Source organism: Gallinula chloropus (assembly GCF_964237585.1).
Source record: "Gallinula chloropus genome assembly, chromosome: 12".
Lineage (NCBI taxonomy): Eukaryota > Metazoa > Chordata > Aves > Gruiformes > Rallidae > Gallinula > Gallinula chloropus.
The window spans coordinates 13,247,838-13,261,997 of NC_140097.1; the positions used below are offsets into that span (position 1 = coordinate 13,247,838).

General features: G+C 56.0%; 1 protein-coding gene across 1 annotated transcript in view; it reads left to right on the forward strand.

Annotated features, from left to right (window-relative positions):
- PLXNA1 (plexin A1) overlaps positions 1-14,160 on the forward strand; it is a gene marked incomplete at both ends in the record, with an annotated part of 102,686 nt that overhangs the window by 43,522 nt on the left and 45,004 nt on the right. The window contains 2 exons of the mRNA XM_084269795.1: positions 8,556-8,670; positions 13,528-13,728. Coding sequence (XP_084125921.1) covers positions 8,556-8,670; positions 13,528-13,728 — 316 coding nt within the window. The remainder of the gene's footprint in view (positions 1-8,555; positions 8,671-13,527; positions 13,729-14,160) is intronic.

Below are 14,160 nucleotides of genomic sequence, written 5' to 3' on the forward strand. Positions count from 1 at the left end.
ACATGGGATGGAACACGCTGCATGTCCTGGGGCGTTTACCCAAGAATTTCCTAACTGGAAGTAATTGTGAATTTACTTTCTTGTCAGGCTGCTGTGAAATTTACTCCACATAGAGGTTTTTAGGCAGCTTGAGATACGCGTGTGATGAAATAGAGGGGATGTGGATTATTGATGTGCTGGCTAAGCAGGGTGTCTAAAGCCTCTAACAGCGAGCTCCTGATGAGGAGCTGCAGATGGTGAGCGGGAGCGGCGGGGAGGTGACTGCTGTGGGGGAACCTTCAGGAGATGCTGGGGCGTGTTTGGGCTAAGAATTTGGAGCTCAAGAATGCGAATGATTTCATTCCCCTCCCGTGGATGGTGGTGCGCTGGCCGATCAGTAATTATAGATAAGCAGACGCAGAGTGATATCTTTTGGATGGCTTTTCACAGGGCGTCTAGCCTGGCTTTGGCTGGCTCTGCTGCAGATGGCTCCTCCAGAGCACGGTGGGGAAATGAGCTGGGTTTTCCTTGTTGCTCAGGGAAGAGCACGGTGAGATGGGAGTGCCCGGGTGGGTACCTGCAGTGAGCTCCCAGGGGGATGCCTGGGGCCGAGAGCACTGCAAACCTCGAGCATCCGTGTCTCTGCTCCTGGGAGGCTGTGCCAGCAAGGGAGGAGAGAGTTTGCAAACTTGACTTTCTCCCTCACCTTGACTCCCAAGATGAGCTTTGTCTCCCTTCACGTCGTGTGGTTTCAATAATATGAGCTCAGCTTTGGCTCGGGCTTGGCTGCATGTCATTATTTTGCAAATCAAAAAGCAGATGTGACTTTTATTTTTCTAAATGAGAGAAAGGAAGACTTTTAAGTCCGAATAGTGTCGGATCCCATCCGACTGGGGCTCCAGCGTTTTGGTCCAGCGGGAAGAGGTGGTGGGAATTGACATTTTATTTTATGCGCCTGACACAGGAGGGAAAAAACCCCACCAACCCCCCCACCCCCAAACAAACCTACAACAAAGAGCCCTGACTGATTTATTACTGCGTTGATGTTTAATTTTGGATGCATTATTTAAAAAGGCTAATTATGGATGCATTAATATTTATGGGCTCCGGTTGGAGCTGATAGAAAAGTCCATGTTCTAGGCTGGTGAACATTATGATTATTTTCTTTACGTCAAGAACTTTAGGGTTTGGAGGCAGTTTTAACTGTGTGACCTGCAGTCGAGTCATAGCCAAAGAGCATGACAGTGCCTAGGATGATGCAATACTTTTAAATACCATTTGCAGACGAGCGTTTTTAATGGATCTCTTTGGAGTTAATAGCCTTTCAGATCCAGGTTTCATATTTTGTGCAGGAAAATCTATACGTCAGCCTGATAAATTCTGTATTAGGAACAATCTGCTTTTCCACGAGGCTAATGTTTTTCCTGTGGAGATCTCTGATCACCCTGCATTATGTTTTCTTTCTCTATTTGGGCGGCTTTGCTTAGGTTGGGAGCCAGAGGCCCGTGGGTCGAATTGTTTCTCAGCTGAGGACAGAATGTTTAGGTGAGATTTTTCAGATGGCTACAGAGATGGTTGAAGGATTTTAAGGCAGCTCTTTGCTTGTGTGAGCTGGGGTAGCTCCAAGGAAGCCAACACGGCTCCTCTGTGTACACAGGGTAGAGTCTGACCCTTCTTACATTCAGCAGATGCCCGGAAAGGCATCAGCAAATCGCACCATTAAAGCCCTTTTGCAGGCTGTGAGGCTGTTCCTGCCCCTGTGCGAGCATCCCAGCTCTCTTGTTTCTCACCACCCTGCAAAACTCTTCTTCCCATGTGCTGTCAAGGTCTGTTGGAGCCAGCCTGCTCCAGTGAGGGGTTGCAGAAGAAAGGTTCTATCTAATCCCTTCTCTTACAGGGAAGGAGAGGTACAGAGGAGGTTGTGCTGCCTGTATATGTGGTTTGTGACAGCCAAGGCCAAGAGGATGCCGTCCAGTTAGAGCCCTGTTGCCATCCTGTCTGTAATTGCTGAGCTTTATAATATCACATGGTGCAGTGGAACTGTCTTCCTCGCAGACCAGCATCACTGATTTCTGGGGTACTTCTTTGTGTGGGGTCCCTGGGATCCCCAGTCTGGGACTCTCACCTCTCTGGGGCCCCATTCCTTGCTCAGCAGGCTCATCTGGCAAGCTTCTGGGGCCCCCAGCTTGGTGTGCCACACCCTGTCAGCCTCGGGGCTCCTGTGGGGCTCAGCAGGCATTTCCAGGCAGTGGCAACTGTCTTTGGGGCATCTTAGTTGGGAAGGTTTGTGCATTAGTGTCTCTGGCTGAGCTGCGTGAAAACCTGGAGGTTGATGTGGAACAAGGAGCCCCTTGCAGAGGGGACTGTAGGTGACTGAGGGTCGGTGACAGCCCGTGGAGGTGTTGCTGCCAGCCCATGCAGGTGCAGCTCCTGGGGACAGGCTGTGGTTTCTGTGGTGGAGAACGGGATGGACGACCCCACGGCAGGCACCCGGCTGGGTTCCCGTGGGGGTTTCCTCTGGGGCACTGATGAGGCGCAGCCATTTAAAGACCCGCTCGGTGCCTTTGATCATCTAATGAATCAGCCCGTGTCCAGCGCGTGCGCAGGCAGATGCTGAGGTCATCTTTGTCAGCATTAAACTCCCTCTTCAAAGCATTTGTGGGGAAATGAGTCCCCTTTCAAGATAAAGAGCTAACATCACGCTCCCTGCCTGCCTCTGGCAGAGCCTACGCTTGCTGGCGAGGTGTGTGAGTGGGGAATTGTCCTGGAAAGCCAGCGAGCAGTTCTGGGGAATATCAGGATGCATTTCTTCCCACTACTTCCATGTTTGCTCTCTGGGTTTCTCCTGTGGAAACTCTGGTTCATAACTCCAGCTGTAGTTTGGCTTTTTGGAGAGCACTGCTGCGGGGTGGGGGCTGCAAAGGGGAAGAGAACGGGGAAGAAGATGAGAGCATTTGGCACGTGCTTTGATGCAGTGGGTAGGTTTTATGGTGCTGCTGAGGTTGGGTTTTTTTGAACATCGATGTGCCCAGAACATCACCAGATTCCTTCTGGCAGAATCAGTGTGGAAACTAAATCCAGGCAGCGGCACAAGGGAAGGAGGAAGATCACAGATTAAAGTTCTTAGGCTGAGAAGGGGAAGCTGAGCAGCCAGGAGCCCTGTGCTGGTGCATGCTGTGCTGTGTCTCCTGCCTGGGTGGTGGTCGTGGTGGTTCTGGCCTCATGGCTGTGCCTTGCTGCAGTGATGGTTGTGACACTGAGGTCCCATCAGCAGCGGGGTCCTGAATTTCTCTGAGGCTGGAGCGAGGGGCAAACATGCCAAGCGGCTCTGGCTTCTCCTGGCCAGAGAGATGTGAGTGCTGTCACCCTGTCCCCCAGGTCAGGATTTCCCTGTAAACCTTCATTAAGTAAATGGGATTTTAACGCATGGCCCCAGGGGCTAGGAGCAGGGCTGGGCTTCTCTGCTGGACAAGGCACCTGGTGGCACCTGTGGGAGGATGTGAGATGCTGCCAGCCCTTGTACCACCAAGCTCCTCACTGCAGCCTTTGTGCCTGGCTGTCTTGTGGGCTGCCTGTGTCTCTGTGGTGCCCATACACAGCATGGATCCTTCTCTGCTGGCCCAGCGCTGCTTGTTTCCAGATGCTTACAGATGCTTTCCCTTCAAAGGCATGGACAGATGGCTGCAAGCAGTTGAGTTGAGTGTATTTGAGTTAGCACGGCTGTGCTGCGAGGCAGGAACAGATCCCTGTGTACCCCTGGGCTGGGGCAGGTGGAAAATCCCATAGGATGGCCTCAGAGCCCACTCTGGATAACCTGGTTTACGTCACACTTTTTGGGAAGGAGGGGGGCTGGTGCAGCCTGGTGTTGTGTTTCAGTCAGGGGAGGTAGCTGAAGGTGTTTCAAGTGAATTATGTGTTTCTGGCAGTCTTAAAAAATAGGGCCTGATTCTCCATCCTCCAGCCAGTGTGATGGAAGCATGCCCTGGGCCACCCTGCAGCAAGTGTGTGTGCCCAACCCCTACCCTGAGAGTAAGGTCCCTGACACAACCCACAGGGATGGAGAGGCATTGGGCTGGCATGGAAGGAAGGGCAGATGCGTGGTGGTTTGGGATGGGCAGGGATGGAGGGAGGTGGATTGATGTCCCACCCCACGGCTTGCCTGGCTCTGGGTCTGGGCAGTGGCCGGGAAGGGCAGGGCTGTCTGTAAGTCTGCGTAAGGGCTTGCGGGGGGGCACTGACCGCCTGTTCCTGCTGCTGCTCAGCATTTCCTCCCCTCCCTGGGGCAGAGAGGTGGATATGAAGCCTGAAGCACTGCAGTTCAGCCCCTCACCCCAACAGCTGCTGCTCCAGATGCAGGCTGTGCTGGAGCTGCGTATTCGCTAAGGATGCATCCTCCTTGCCAAGAGGAGGTCTGGGGAGCCGTCGGGGGCTCGCGGGCGGGCTGTGCTGTGCACGTGCAGATGCTGTTTCCATCAGCGCTGTGTTTATAATTTCCCTTCTCAGTGGACCTCCCCTGCTCTGCTCTTGGTGCTCTTGAACTTGCCCCCATCCCTCCTCCATGTCCTTCCTCCAGGAAGGCGCTGTTCCATGGGAATAACCCCAGAGTGTGTGTGTGCACACGTGTGCAACGCTCGCACCCCCTGTCCCGCTCATGTTTGCTGGTCACCCTTACCACAGCCCTGTGGACACTGGTTTGCTTTTCTGCCTTCCCCGCTCCATGAGCTGAACTGCTCCAGGCTCCTTCGGGCACATGGCAGCCCTGGGACTGGGAGCAGGGGAAGGACAGTGAGTGAGGACCCTGGATCTGGTGCCACTGGCTTCCCATGCTTCTCATCAGCTGCCACATCACTTCGGATCAGGCGTGGAGACACCTGTGACCTTGCCACGGTGGCTGGAGGTACCTTCTGCGAAGTTCCCTGTGTGCCTGACCAGGAGCTGGTCCCTGAAGCCTCTGCTGGGTCTGGGCTAATCCTGTAGCGATGCTTGTGGCCCTTGAACCCACCCTGGAGATGCATCCAGCTCTCAGATGCTCCTTTGCTGCCCTGCTGCCCTCTCCACACTTCTCTGCGGCCATGTCAGGTGTTCCCCTGGCATGGCATTAGCAAGTTTGGGATCAGTTGTGAAGTGGAGGGAAGCAGGGCCAGGAGGTGTTGACCCAGCTGTGCAGTCACTCAGAGGTGGGCAGAGCTGCACTGCTGCCTCCAGGGCTGCCTGCTCTTTCTGGGGGACATGGCAGGACAGCAGTGAGCCCAGACTTGTTTTGGGATGGGACACTTTGCAACAGTGATCCTGAAATGCGTCTCTGGGGATGGTTCTATTCCTCCTGCATGAGAGCATTAGGTGGAAAGGGGCAGGGTGGGCACTGCTGGTGGGTCTGCCCCCCTTTGCCCTGCCCAGCCTAGCCTTCATCTCCACCTGGCCCCTGGCAGGGCTGAGGAGGAGGCAGATGGGGGCAAGCTGTGAGTCTGTGTCTGTGCTGCACCCCCAGACTCAGTTTTCTGCTTGGCTGGGCTTCTTGCTCTCCCGACACACTTGGGAGGGGGGCACTTCAACACATGAAGGAGAACCTCCCTCTAATTATCAGGAGTGATGAAAGCCTCTTAGGCAAGAAGTGATGAGGGAAGAGTGCCTGACCGTGGGAAGGAGAGAGACAGCACAGATGGCATCATGCTGCCGAGCAACCTGCTCCTGAGCTGGGAACAGACAGCAGTGACACACGGACACGTTGGGGATACGGCCCCAGCCACGCTGCCCAGCCTGACCTGCAGCAGGAGCATCCCACCTCAGTTCCTGCGCCTGGTTTTGGGCAACCTCGCAGGCAGCTGGGGCAGTGACACCCAAACTCCAAGGCCAGCAGGACTGAGTTGGACATGGGGTTTCACTGTGATACTGGTACCCAGGCCACCTTACAGAGTCTTTGGCCAGCGCAGGGTGTGCTGACCAGGCAGGCTTTAAATGCAGCAGAGATGCTGTGGAGTGAGACATGTGATGGTGAGTGCTCTTGCAGTGGCATTTGATGTCCTTACAGCAGATGGAGAACCTCAGCAGAAGGGAGAGTGTGAAAACCATCTCTGGGGATGGGACTTTAGAAACAGCTTGGTTGAGTTAGAAGCAGCTGGGAGGGCTGAAGTAGGAGGGGGAGATCCCTGCACCTTGGGGTGTACGTGGAGGATAATCTGAGATGCTTTAGGTCTATACATATCTTTTGGCAAGTGGAGACCAAAAGACCGTCTGGGATCTGCAGAAGTTAAAAGGCAGAGGAGGCCCTTGGGTGAGGAGGGTCCTGAAATTGCCAAGATTTGGCTTTGACCTGAAGAACTGCCAGAGTGCACAGGGCAGGGCTGTGCTGGATGCTTCACCCAACTGTTTTGAGGTGCCTTGTGAGGTGGTGACGAGGGGACTGGGGAGTCTTTTCTGCTGGCTGAAAGACTTAGTGGTCTGGAAAAGCATATCTGATGTGCCGCCTTTGCAGAGGGCTGATTTCAGGGGGGGGTGGGTGGTTATTGGGTGGTTATGCCCCAGATGGTGGCTTGTGACTGCTTGGGCCGTGCTCCTCTCTTAAATGACCTCTCTATCTCTATGGTTGCTCTGTTTCCATGAAGATTAACCCATGCTTTCCCAGCCATGCTGCCTCCACGTTGTGGTTCTGCCTGTCCATCGGTCGCTGCTTGAGCCTTTATCGGGAGGGCAGGAATGGTCCTTTGGCTTTGTTTGTCTCCCCCACTCCCCCCACCCTCTGCACCTCCCTCCATCAAAGCAACCAGAGATAGGAGGCTATGGCTCTGCTTTTAAGTTGAATCTCTGCAGCTGAAATAAAATCGCATATATTTGCATAAGGAGCATCTCTATTAGCATATTTGTGGGTAAAGCTAAAAGGGCTGTTCATTTGGAAGTGAAAATGTGAGCGAAACATGGAAATGACTTCCAGCCCCCTTTGCAAGCAGCTTAATTAAATATTTCCTTAGTGTGTGCGCATGGATTTGGGAAGCTCTTGCCTGTCTGTAATGGCGTGTGAAACCCCAGGGCAGGCAGGGAGCAGCGGCCCTGTGAAGCTCTAGGTGTGCGTTTGCACCCTGCACTGCGCCGTCCTCACACCTCCGGAGCCTGCCGGAGGGCGAGGGATTCGGCATGCCGGGCTCTGCTACCCCAGGAACTCCTTCCCCAGGAAGATTTCCTCACGCTGTGATGCTGTTTTCCCTGTCATTTCCCGGAGGGTAGAGGCAGAGAGGTATCTGGAATTTAGGAGTGGGATCAGGCTGGGCCGGGCTGCCTGCCTCCTGACAGAGCTGTGTTCAGGGGAAGAGCCTGCCTTTGTTTAAATATAATTGCTTTGGGCCTGATCCTGTTTGTGCTCTGATCGGTGAGAGCAGGTTATGAGCCTTCTAGAGAGAAAATCAGCACTGCTGCATTTTTTTCCTTTGGGTTTTTTTTCCCCTTTTTTTTCTTGCCTTCAAGCTTATGTTTCAGCAGTGGACCTGTCTCCTCCTCAGGAGGGCAGCTTGGGCTGCATGGGACATGCCTGGTGCAGACCTGCCCCGGGAAGGCTCACTGCATTAGCATGGGACCTTGCTGCTGGCCTGGGACAGCGTGATGGGAGGGCTTGGTCCCCTTCATACCCGGAGGGTGAGGGGTGCCAAAAGCTGCTCCTCAGCTTGCAAACAGGGGTGCCTTGTGGTGCTGGGAGGGCATGTTTTTGTGGGAGGCCAGCAAGGAGACAGGCTGTTGGGGTGCTGCCTGTGTGGGTGGTTGCACAGGGAGGGGACACTGGGCCCTTGGGGCTTGTTTCGTGGAGAAGAGGGGGGCAGAGCAGAGTACAGGGCTCCCTGCATCTGTGGGTGCTGGTGCACATCCCCCAGGAGAGGCGGGAATGCCTCATCCCGCTGCACAAAGAGCCTGGAGAGAAGGCTGGGGAGAGAGACGGAAATGTTGTGAGCTGGAGAGAGGGGGTGGAAGCGCGCGCACACACACGCACGCGCGGCTGCGGAGGGCCGAGGATGAGGGGGGCCGAGGGAGGGGGTCACACACAACCTATTGTGAGCGGCTGAAAGGCGCTACAGTACCGAAATGTTAATCTGACCCAACCTTTCGCCAGTTATAATTTTCCTCTCAATGAGCGTGCATTAATCTGTCCCTTTCTCCCCTGTTCCCCTGTGGTGCAGAGCCCTTGTTCTGCCGCCTCTTGCTAAAATCGCCTTTCAGCGAACCCAAATAAAGCTCCCAAAGTCTGGAGCTCGGCCCCCGCCCAGGAGCAGGGCGGGCAGGGTCAGCTCGCCAAGCAGAGGAGGGAGCGTGGCGGCTCCAGCTGGGGCACAGAGCCTGCAGTGCTGGATGGGCTGTTTCCCTTCACCCTGCCCTGGGCAAAGCCGGGGTGGGGGGTGTGGGGTTGGGAGTCTGGGCTGTGCAGGCATCTCCCATCTCTCTTCCCAGCCTGCTGCTTGCAGAGAGTTCACCCCCTGAATGGGGATCCTTCCCACCCAGAGATTTGGGATCACCTGTGGGTGCTGTCCTCCTGAAGCATCCTGAGAAGTGGGCCCTGCCTCACCGCCGCCCTAATGCTGCTTTGTCTCTCTCTGCAGTTGCCTGTCCTGTGTGAACGGCTCCTTCCCCTGCCACTGGTGCAAATACCGCCACATCTGCACCCACAATGCTGCCGACTGCTCCTTCCTGGAGGGACGTGTCAAGCTCTCTGAGGTAAGGTGACGTGAGCTGGCTCCCACCTCTCCTGTCTAAGTCCTGTTGTGGCCCCCTGCACTATGGGGAAGGGTTTCAAAGAGGGAAAACCACTTTGGAAACCTTTCCCACCGCCTTGCCCTGGGTGGCAGGGCTGCCTGGGAAGCAGTGCGGGAGGAGTGGGAAGTGCTGCTGGGACTGCATGCCAATGGGGGAGAGGTTGTGTCGGCTGTGGAGAGGCTGCTTGGGAAGCCGGGTGCAGCCAGAACACTTTAGGCTGAATGAAGGGAAAAACAAAGGCAGAGATGCTAAAGCAGTTCCCTTTGATGTTTTTGAAGGGAGCAAGCTTGAACTGTCATTGCAGAACAACTCGTTTGTGGAGAGGGGAAGGTTGAAATCGGTAAAACAAACCATTTCACCACACCTCACGCCGCCTTCGTCTCAAATGCTTTGCTCAGGAACATGTTCTTTTGCGGGGGTTCATCCTGTGGAGCATCTGTGCCACCCACCAGGGAAACCTGCCAGGCTGGCAGGGTGCTCACAGGAGGTCCCGGCATCCCCAGCAACTGCTGGCTCTACAGCAAATGCTGGTTCGGGTCCAAAAGGAAGAGCGTTGGGGAGGAGAGATTCTCCCCTGTCCTGGAAGGTGCTCTGCTTGAACTGTGCTGGATTTCAAGGTGCCTGTGCAGGGCCCAGCAGGAAGGGTCCTGTGCCTCATGGTGTTGCTAGGAGCAAATCCACATGCTGTTCTCACAGGGACGGCACAAATGAATGTTGGCCCAGAGAAAGCGTTTGCCCCAATCATCTCTGATAAAGTTTGGTCTCTGAGCTACAGCAGAGCTCAGGTCCGGTCAGCCTTCTGGGCCAGGACTGATCCTCAGGTTGCAAGGTGAACGAGAAAGGCTTGTCTCTACAGACCATGTATGAAAGCAAGAAGCCAAGTTGTCCCTCAAGGTCTTTGCCATCCTGGTTGGCACTGAGAGGAAGTCTGCTCTGTATCTGCCTGGTTGGGAGGAGCAGTGAATCTCCATCCCCTGTAATTTTTGTTTTCTGAGGTCTGCCCCCATCCTCAGTGATGACCTGCAGGCTCCTGGGCATCCTTTTAGATCAGGCCTGTTGTCCTCCCCATGTCCTCTTGCTTCTGCACAGGGCTGGGAGCATGCACGGAGTCAGACGGATCCATCTGCAAACATGACACGTGGTGTCCAGACCACTGGAGCCTGGCAGCTCTTGTCTGCCCGTTCCCCTCGCCAAGGGCATGGGGAGGTTGCTGGGCTCTTCCCTGCCAGACAAACCCAAAAGCAGCTGGCTGTACCCCCGGGGGTGTTGTCCTTGGGACACAGACACTGCTCCCATGGACCAGCTGCTCGGGAACTTGTGTCACTCCTGAGCATGGGCTGCTGTCCCCCTGCAGACCTTTTGACCACACTGGGACCTGGAGCAGTGCCTGGCTTGAGGTCTGGAGCACCCGGCTCGCCCTGTTTGCACGTTGGTGTGGCCTCAGCAGTTCCCAGCAGGGATGGCCAGACACCCTGGGATGTACCCGCTGCTGTGGGCTGCGTTTCTGGGCTGGGGTGAGACATCCTGTCCCCGACCCCGTCCGGTCCTGGTTCCCAGAGGGGCAGTGCCGTGGGCGAGGGGGACTGGGTGCCAGCCAATAACACCACTGGGCAAGTCGACAGTGGGTGTCCAGCCCCATCCCCTCTGTGAGAGGATGTCTGACCAGGAGGGTTATTTTAAGTAGGATTTGGTCTGTGTTTGTTGGAGCGCGGTGGGCATCGGTCAGGAGCGGCAGGCCAGGGATTAACAGCAGTGCTTAACTCCGTCTGTGCTGGTTCCCATGGGTGCTTTGCTGTGGTTTCCTGGGTAGGAAAGTGACTGGTGTGTGAGAAAATGTTTTGGGCATGACGGGGGTGTTTGCATGGATTTCTGAAGGGTGATGGGGCAGGAACGGGGTGTGGGTAGGAGCCACCACTCATGGTGGCAGCAGGAAGGATGTCCCTGCCTGCCAGCTGTGGTGGCTGTGAACCCTGGGCTCCGGAGATTGCATTCCTCTGTGGCTTGCTCCAGGGTTCACGGGTGAAGAAGGGGTGATGGAGCAGCCCAGGCTGCTGTTTGCTTGCCCCCACTCACAGGGCTCAGAGGTGGCTGCAGGGTGATCAGTGATGGCTGCTGGGTTTTTGCATCCCAAAGAGCTGCTCTCCTGCCACATGTCCCTGCTGATACAGAGCTGCTATGGGGTGCAAAGGGCTCCTGGCCTGTGGGGACCAAGTTAGTTAGTTCAGTCTAAGCAGGTTCAGCTCGTGTTTCTTCTTCGTTCATTTCCCCACCAGTGGCATTGGCTGAGGACTTTGTGAGGGAACACCCCCCACCCAATGTCACGCCCAGCCCCAGACCTCCTTCATCCCCATTTCTGCTGATGGCACAGCCTTTCAGCTGGAGCTGGGAGCTGCCAGAGGAACCCAAACCACAGTGTTTGCAGTGCACCTCTAAAGCTCTTTCCTCTCCAAGCAAACCCGGACACCCATGTCATGTTCTCATCCAGCTGGCAAAGCGGTTCTAACGGAGAAAATCCAAGTTGTGCAATGTCTGGGAATGCGTGTGTTGGGGTCTTGCTTTTCTGCTCGTCCCATCCCCTCGCAGCTCCTGGGACGCTCTGCTGGGCGAGGGCGTTTTCAGCAGGATGGGGAGCTCCGCGGGCTGCGCAGAGCACTGCCGAGGGTTCCGAGTGCCGGACAATGCTGGGCCGAGCAGTGTCAGCCGCTGGAATTGCTTGTAGGGGAAATGAGCTGTCCCGGTGCCCCCACCCCTCCGGGCACCCTGAGCACCCACCAGCACCAGGTGCTTCCTGTTTGGGCTCAGGCTGACATTTTTGCTGGATGAGACACTTCTGGCGGCTCATGCGGAGCGCGTGACGTCACTGGGGGGGAACTCGGCTGAAACTGCGAGTCAGCAGAACAAGCCTGCCTGCCTGTGTGGGGAGAGGGATGTGTGTGCCTGCGGTGCTCCCCAGCCACCACTCCTGAGCATCTGTGGTGAGCCCAGCTGGGCACCGTGGACTTACCCACCATGCCAGCTGGGCCAGCAGCAATAAGTACAGAAGAACGAGAGGGTGGAGGTGATGGACAAGAGCTGGAAGCTGATCCCCACCGACTGTGTGCCCCTGGTGAAGGTGTGTGCCACCCACAGGGTCCCCCTGCAATGTGGAGAGGGATCAAGCAGGACAGAGCTTCTCCCTCCATCAGCACTTCTGGGCTGGGAGCCAGTGGGGAGCAGCCACCTTGCAGCGGTGGGGGCCACGCATTATAAACAGCAGTGGGCGTGTGGGGTCTCCCTACTGTGAGCCTCAGGCTGGTTCTGAAATGGAGGGGAAGTGAAGCCTCCCCTTTGCAGAGGGACAGCTGTGATATGGAGCGGGGAGGTGGCAGAGCAGCACCGAAGGGTCCCAGACTCTCCCACCCCCATCACCATCTCCAGTTGAGTCTGGCACTGCTTTTCCTCTCTGCTTTCATTTTGTTTAGCATGCTGTGGGGATAAATAATTTCTTCCCTTAAAAACTGCAGTTATGGGGAATACAGACTTGGGAAGAACAGGGAACTTGAAGATGAAAATGAGTTGGGGGTTTCTGTCAGTATTTGCCAGATGGAACAATTTCGGTTTTCATGTCTCTGTGTGGTTTGAAAGTTAAATTAATCCTACCAGCTGAGCTAAAGCCCAGAGCTGTGCAGGGTCTGTCCTACCTCACTGGAGGGGGTAGATGGGAAGCACTGGCCACTGTGGCTGCCTGTGGCCTTGGGGTGAGCCCTGTCCCCGCAGCTGTGATGTGGCTCTCGGCAGCCTTGTGAGACCAGTGGGGCAGCTGCGTCCACCCCCCGCGCTGCTCCCTCTGTTTCTGTTTTCGGAGCGGCTTGTTTCAGCACACGTTATTCCCCCTAGACGTTATTTCAAGCTGTGACACTTGCAGGAGTCGCTGCCATAGGTGCAGGACCTCTATCTGGCTCAGCAAAGCCGGCGTGGGATTGCATCAGGCTGTTGCTGCCGAAGTGGCACCCACCGGGGCTGCGGAGCTGTTTTGCTGCCTGAGCTCATTTATTTTTTGTTCCCTTGTGCTCCCCTGTGCTTTGCACACACGGCTCACCGGCTCCCCTGGAGCAGCTGGGAGCCTGCGGCTATTGAGTACTTTGCCTCCTCGACGCCTCCTTCCTGGGGGGTGTGAGGGGCTGGCAGGGTGGTGCAGAGCCCCTTGCCTTCCTCCCCAGCTTGGACTCACCAGCATCCCCTGAGCGAGGTGCTGTCTTCTGGGCAGCCTGCAGCTGGGCTGGCTGGGGTGATGCTGCTTTGAACTGGCTGCAGCTAGAAGCAGCAGCAGAATTCTGCAACGTTGCAGAGGCACATTGCTGTGTCACAGTGGGGAAGGGGGTTTTCTGTCCACTTGTGAAGGGAGGGGGATGAGGGCTGTAAGGGATACAGGAGGGCTGCGAGAGTAACCCAACAATGCACAGCCCAGTGGGCATTAACTCTGGAACATACTGACTTCAGTGGTGGCATTAAAGCCCATCTCGTTTCCGGCTGTTTCAACCAAATGTGTGCTACTGTTGCAGTGCCAGGTTGCAGGTTCTAGAGCTGAATCCTCTCCCCGCTGCTCTGCAACCAGATTCCTCTGTGCTCTCCTTTTCTGTCTTCAGGGCGTTGGGCAGAGCAGCCATGAGATGCTGTTTTGGGCTTGCCTGAGTATAATGGTTTACTCAAGTGTATGCTTAGGATGGTATTTTTCAGTGCGTTGCCCAGCCTGCCAGCCAAGGTGGGGAGGTTACAGTGGTGCTGGGAGAGGCTGCGTGGTGTTCCCCTCTGATCGCCTGCACTTTATTCCCCTCACAGGACTGCCCCCAGATCCTGCCTTCCACCCAGATCTACATCCCCGTGGGCGTGGTGAAACCCATCACCCTGACGGCCAAGAACCTGCCGCAGCCGCAGTCCGGCCAGCGTAACTACGAGTGCATCTTCCACATCCCCGGCAGCACCACACGTGTCACCGCCCTGCGCTTCAACAGTACCAGCATCCAGTGCCAGAACACCTCGGTGAGTGCTTGGCTCGCCTCAGCATGGGCTTCCTTTGCGGCTGCTCGGCCATGTCCTGCCATGGGACTCTCCCAGCTTGTTACACGGCTGGGTTTGCTCTCCTGTGAGCAGGCAACAGAGGTTTCTGGTGCTCATGGGGTATGTGGTGGGCTCCCCCCTGCTCCCCCAAGTGCATGGGGAGGCTGCTGCTCAGGGTTGTTACGGGATAGGATCAACGCCAGAGCCGCCCCAGGGGAGCTTGCCAGGCTTTAGGAACACTTCCAAGGAAACTGGCATTGGAAAGACTAAGAAAGTTGCCTGGGTCAGAGCCAGCTGGCCAGGACATGCAGGAGCATTCCTCCTCCTCCCCTCTGTCTGGCCTTGCGCCCCCCTGACACCAAGGCATCCCACTTTACAAGCGGGATTGAGCTAACACCTTTCTCATGTCCCACT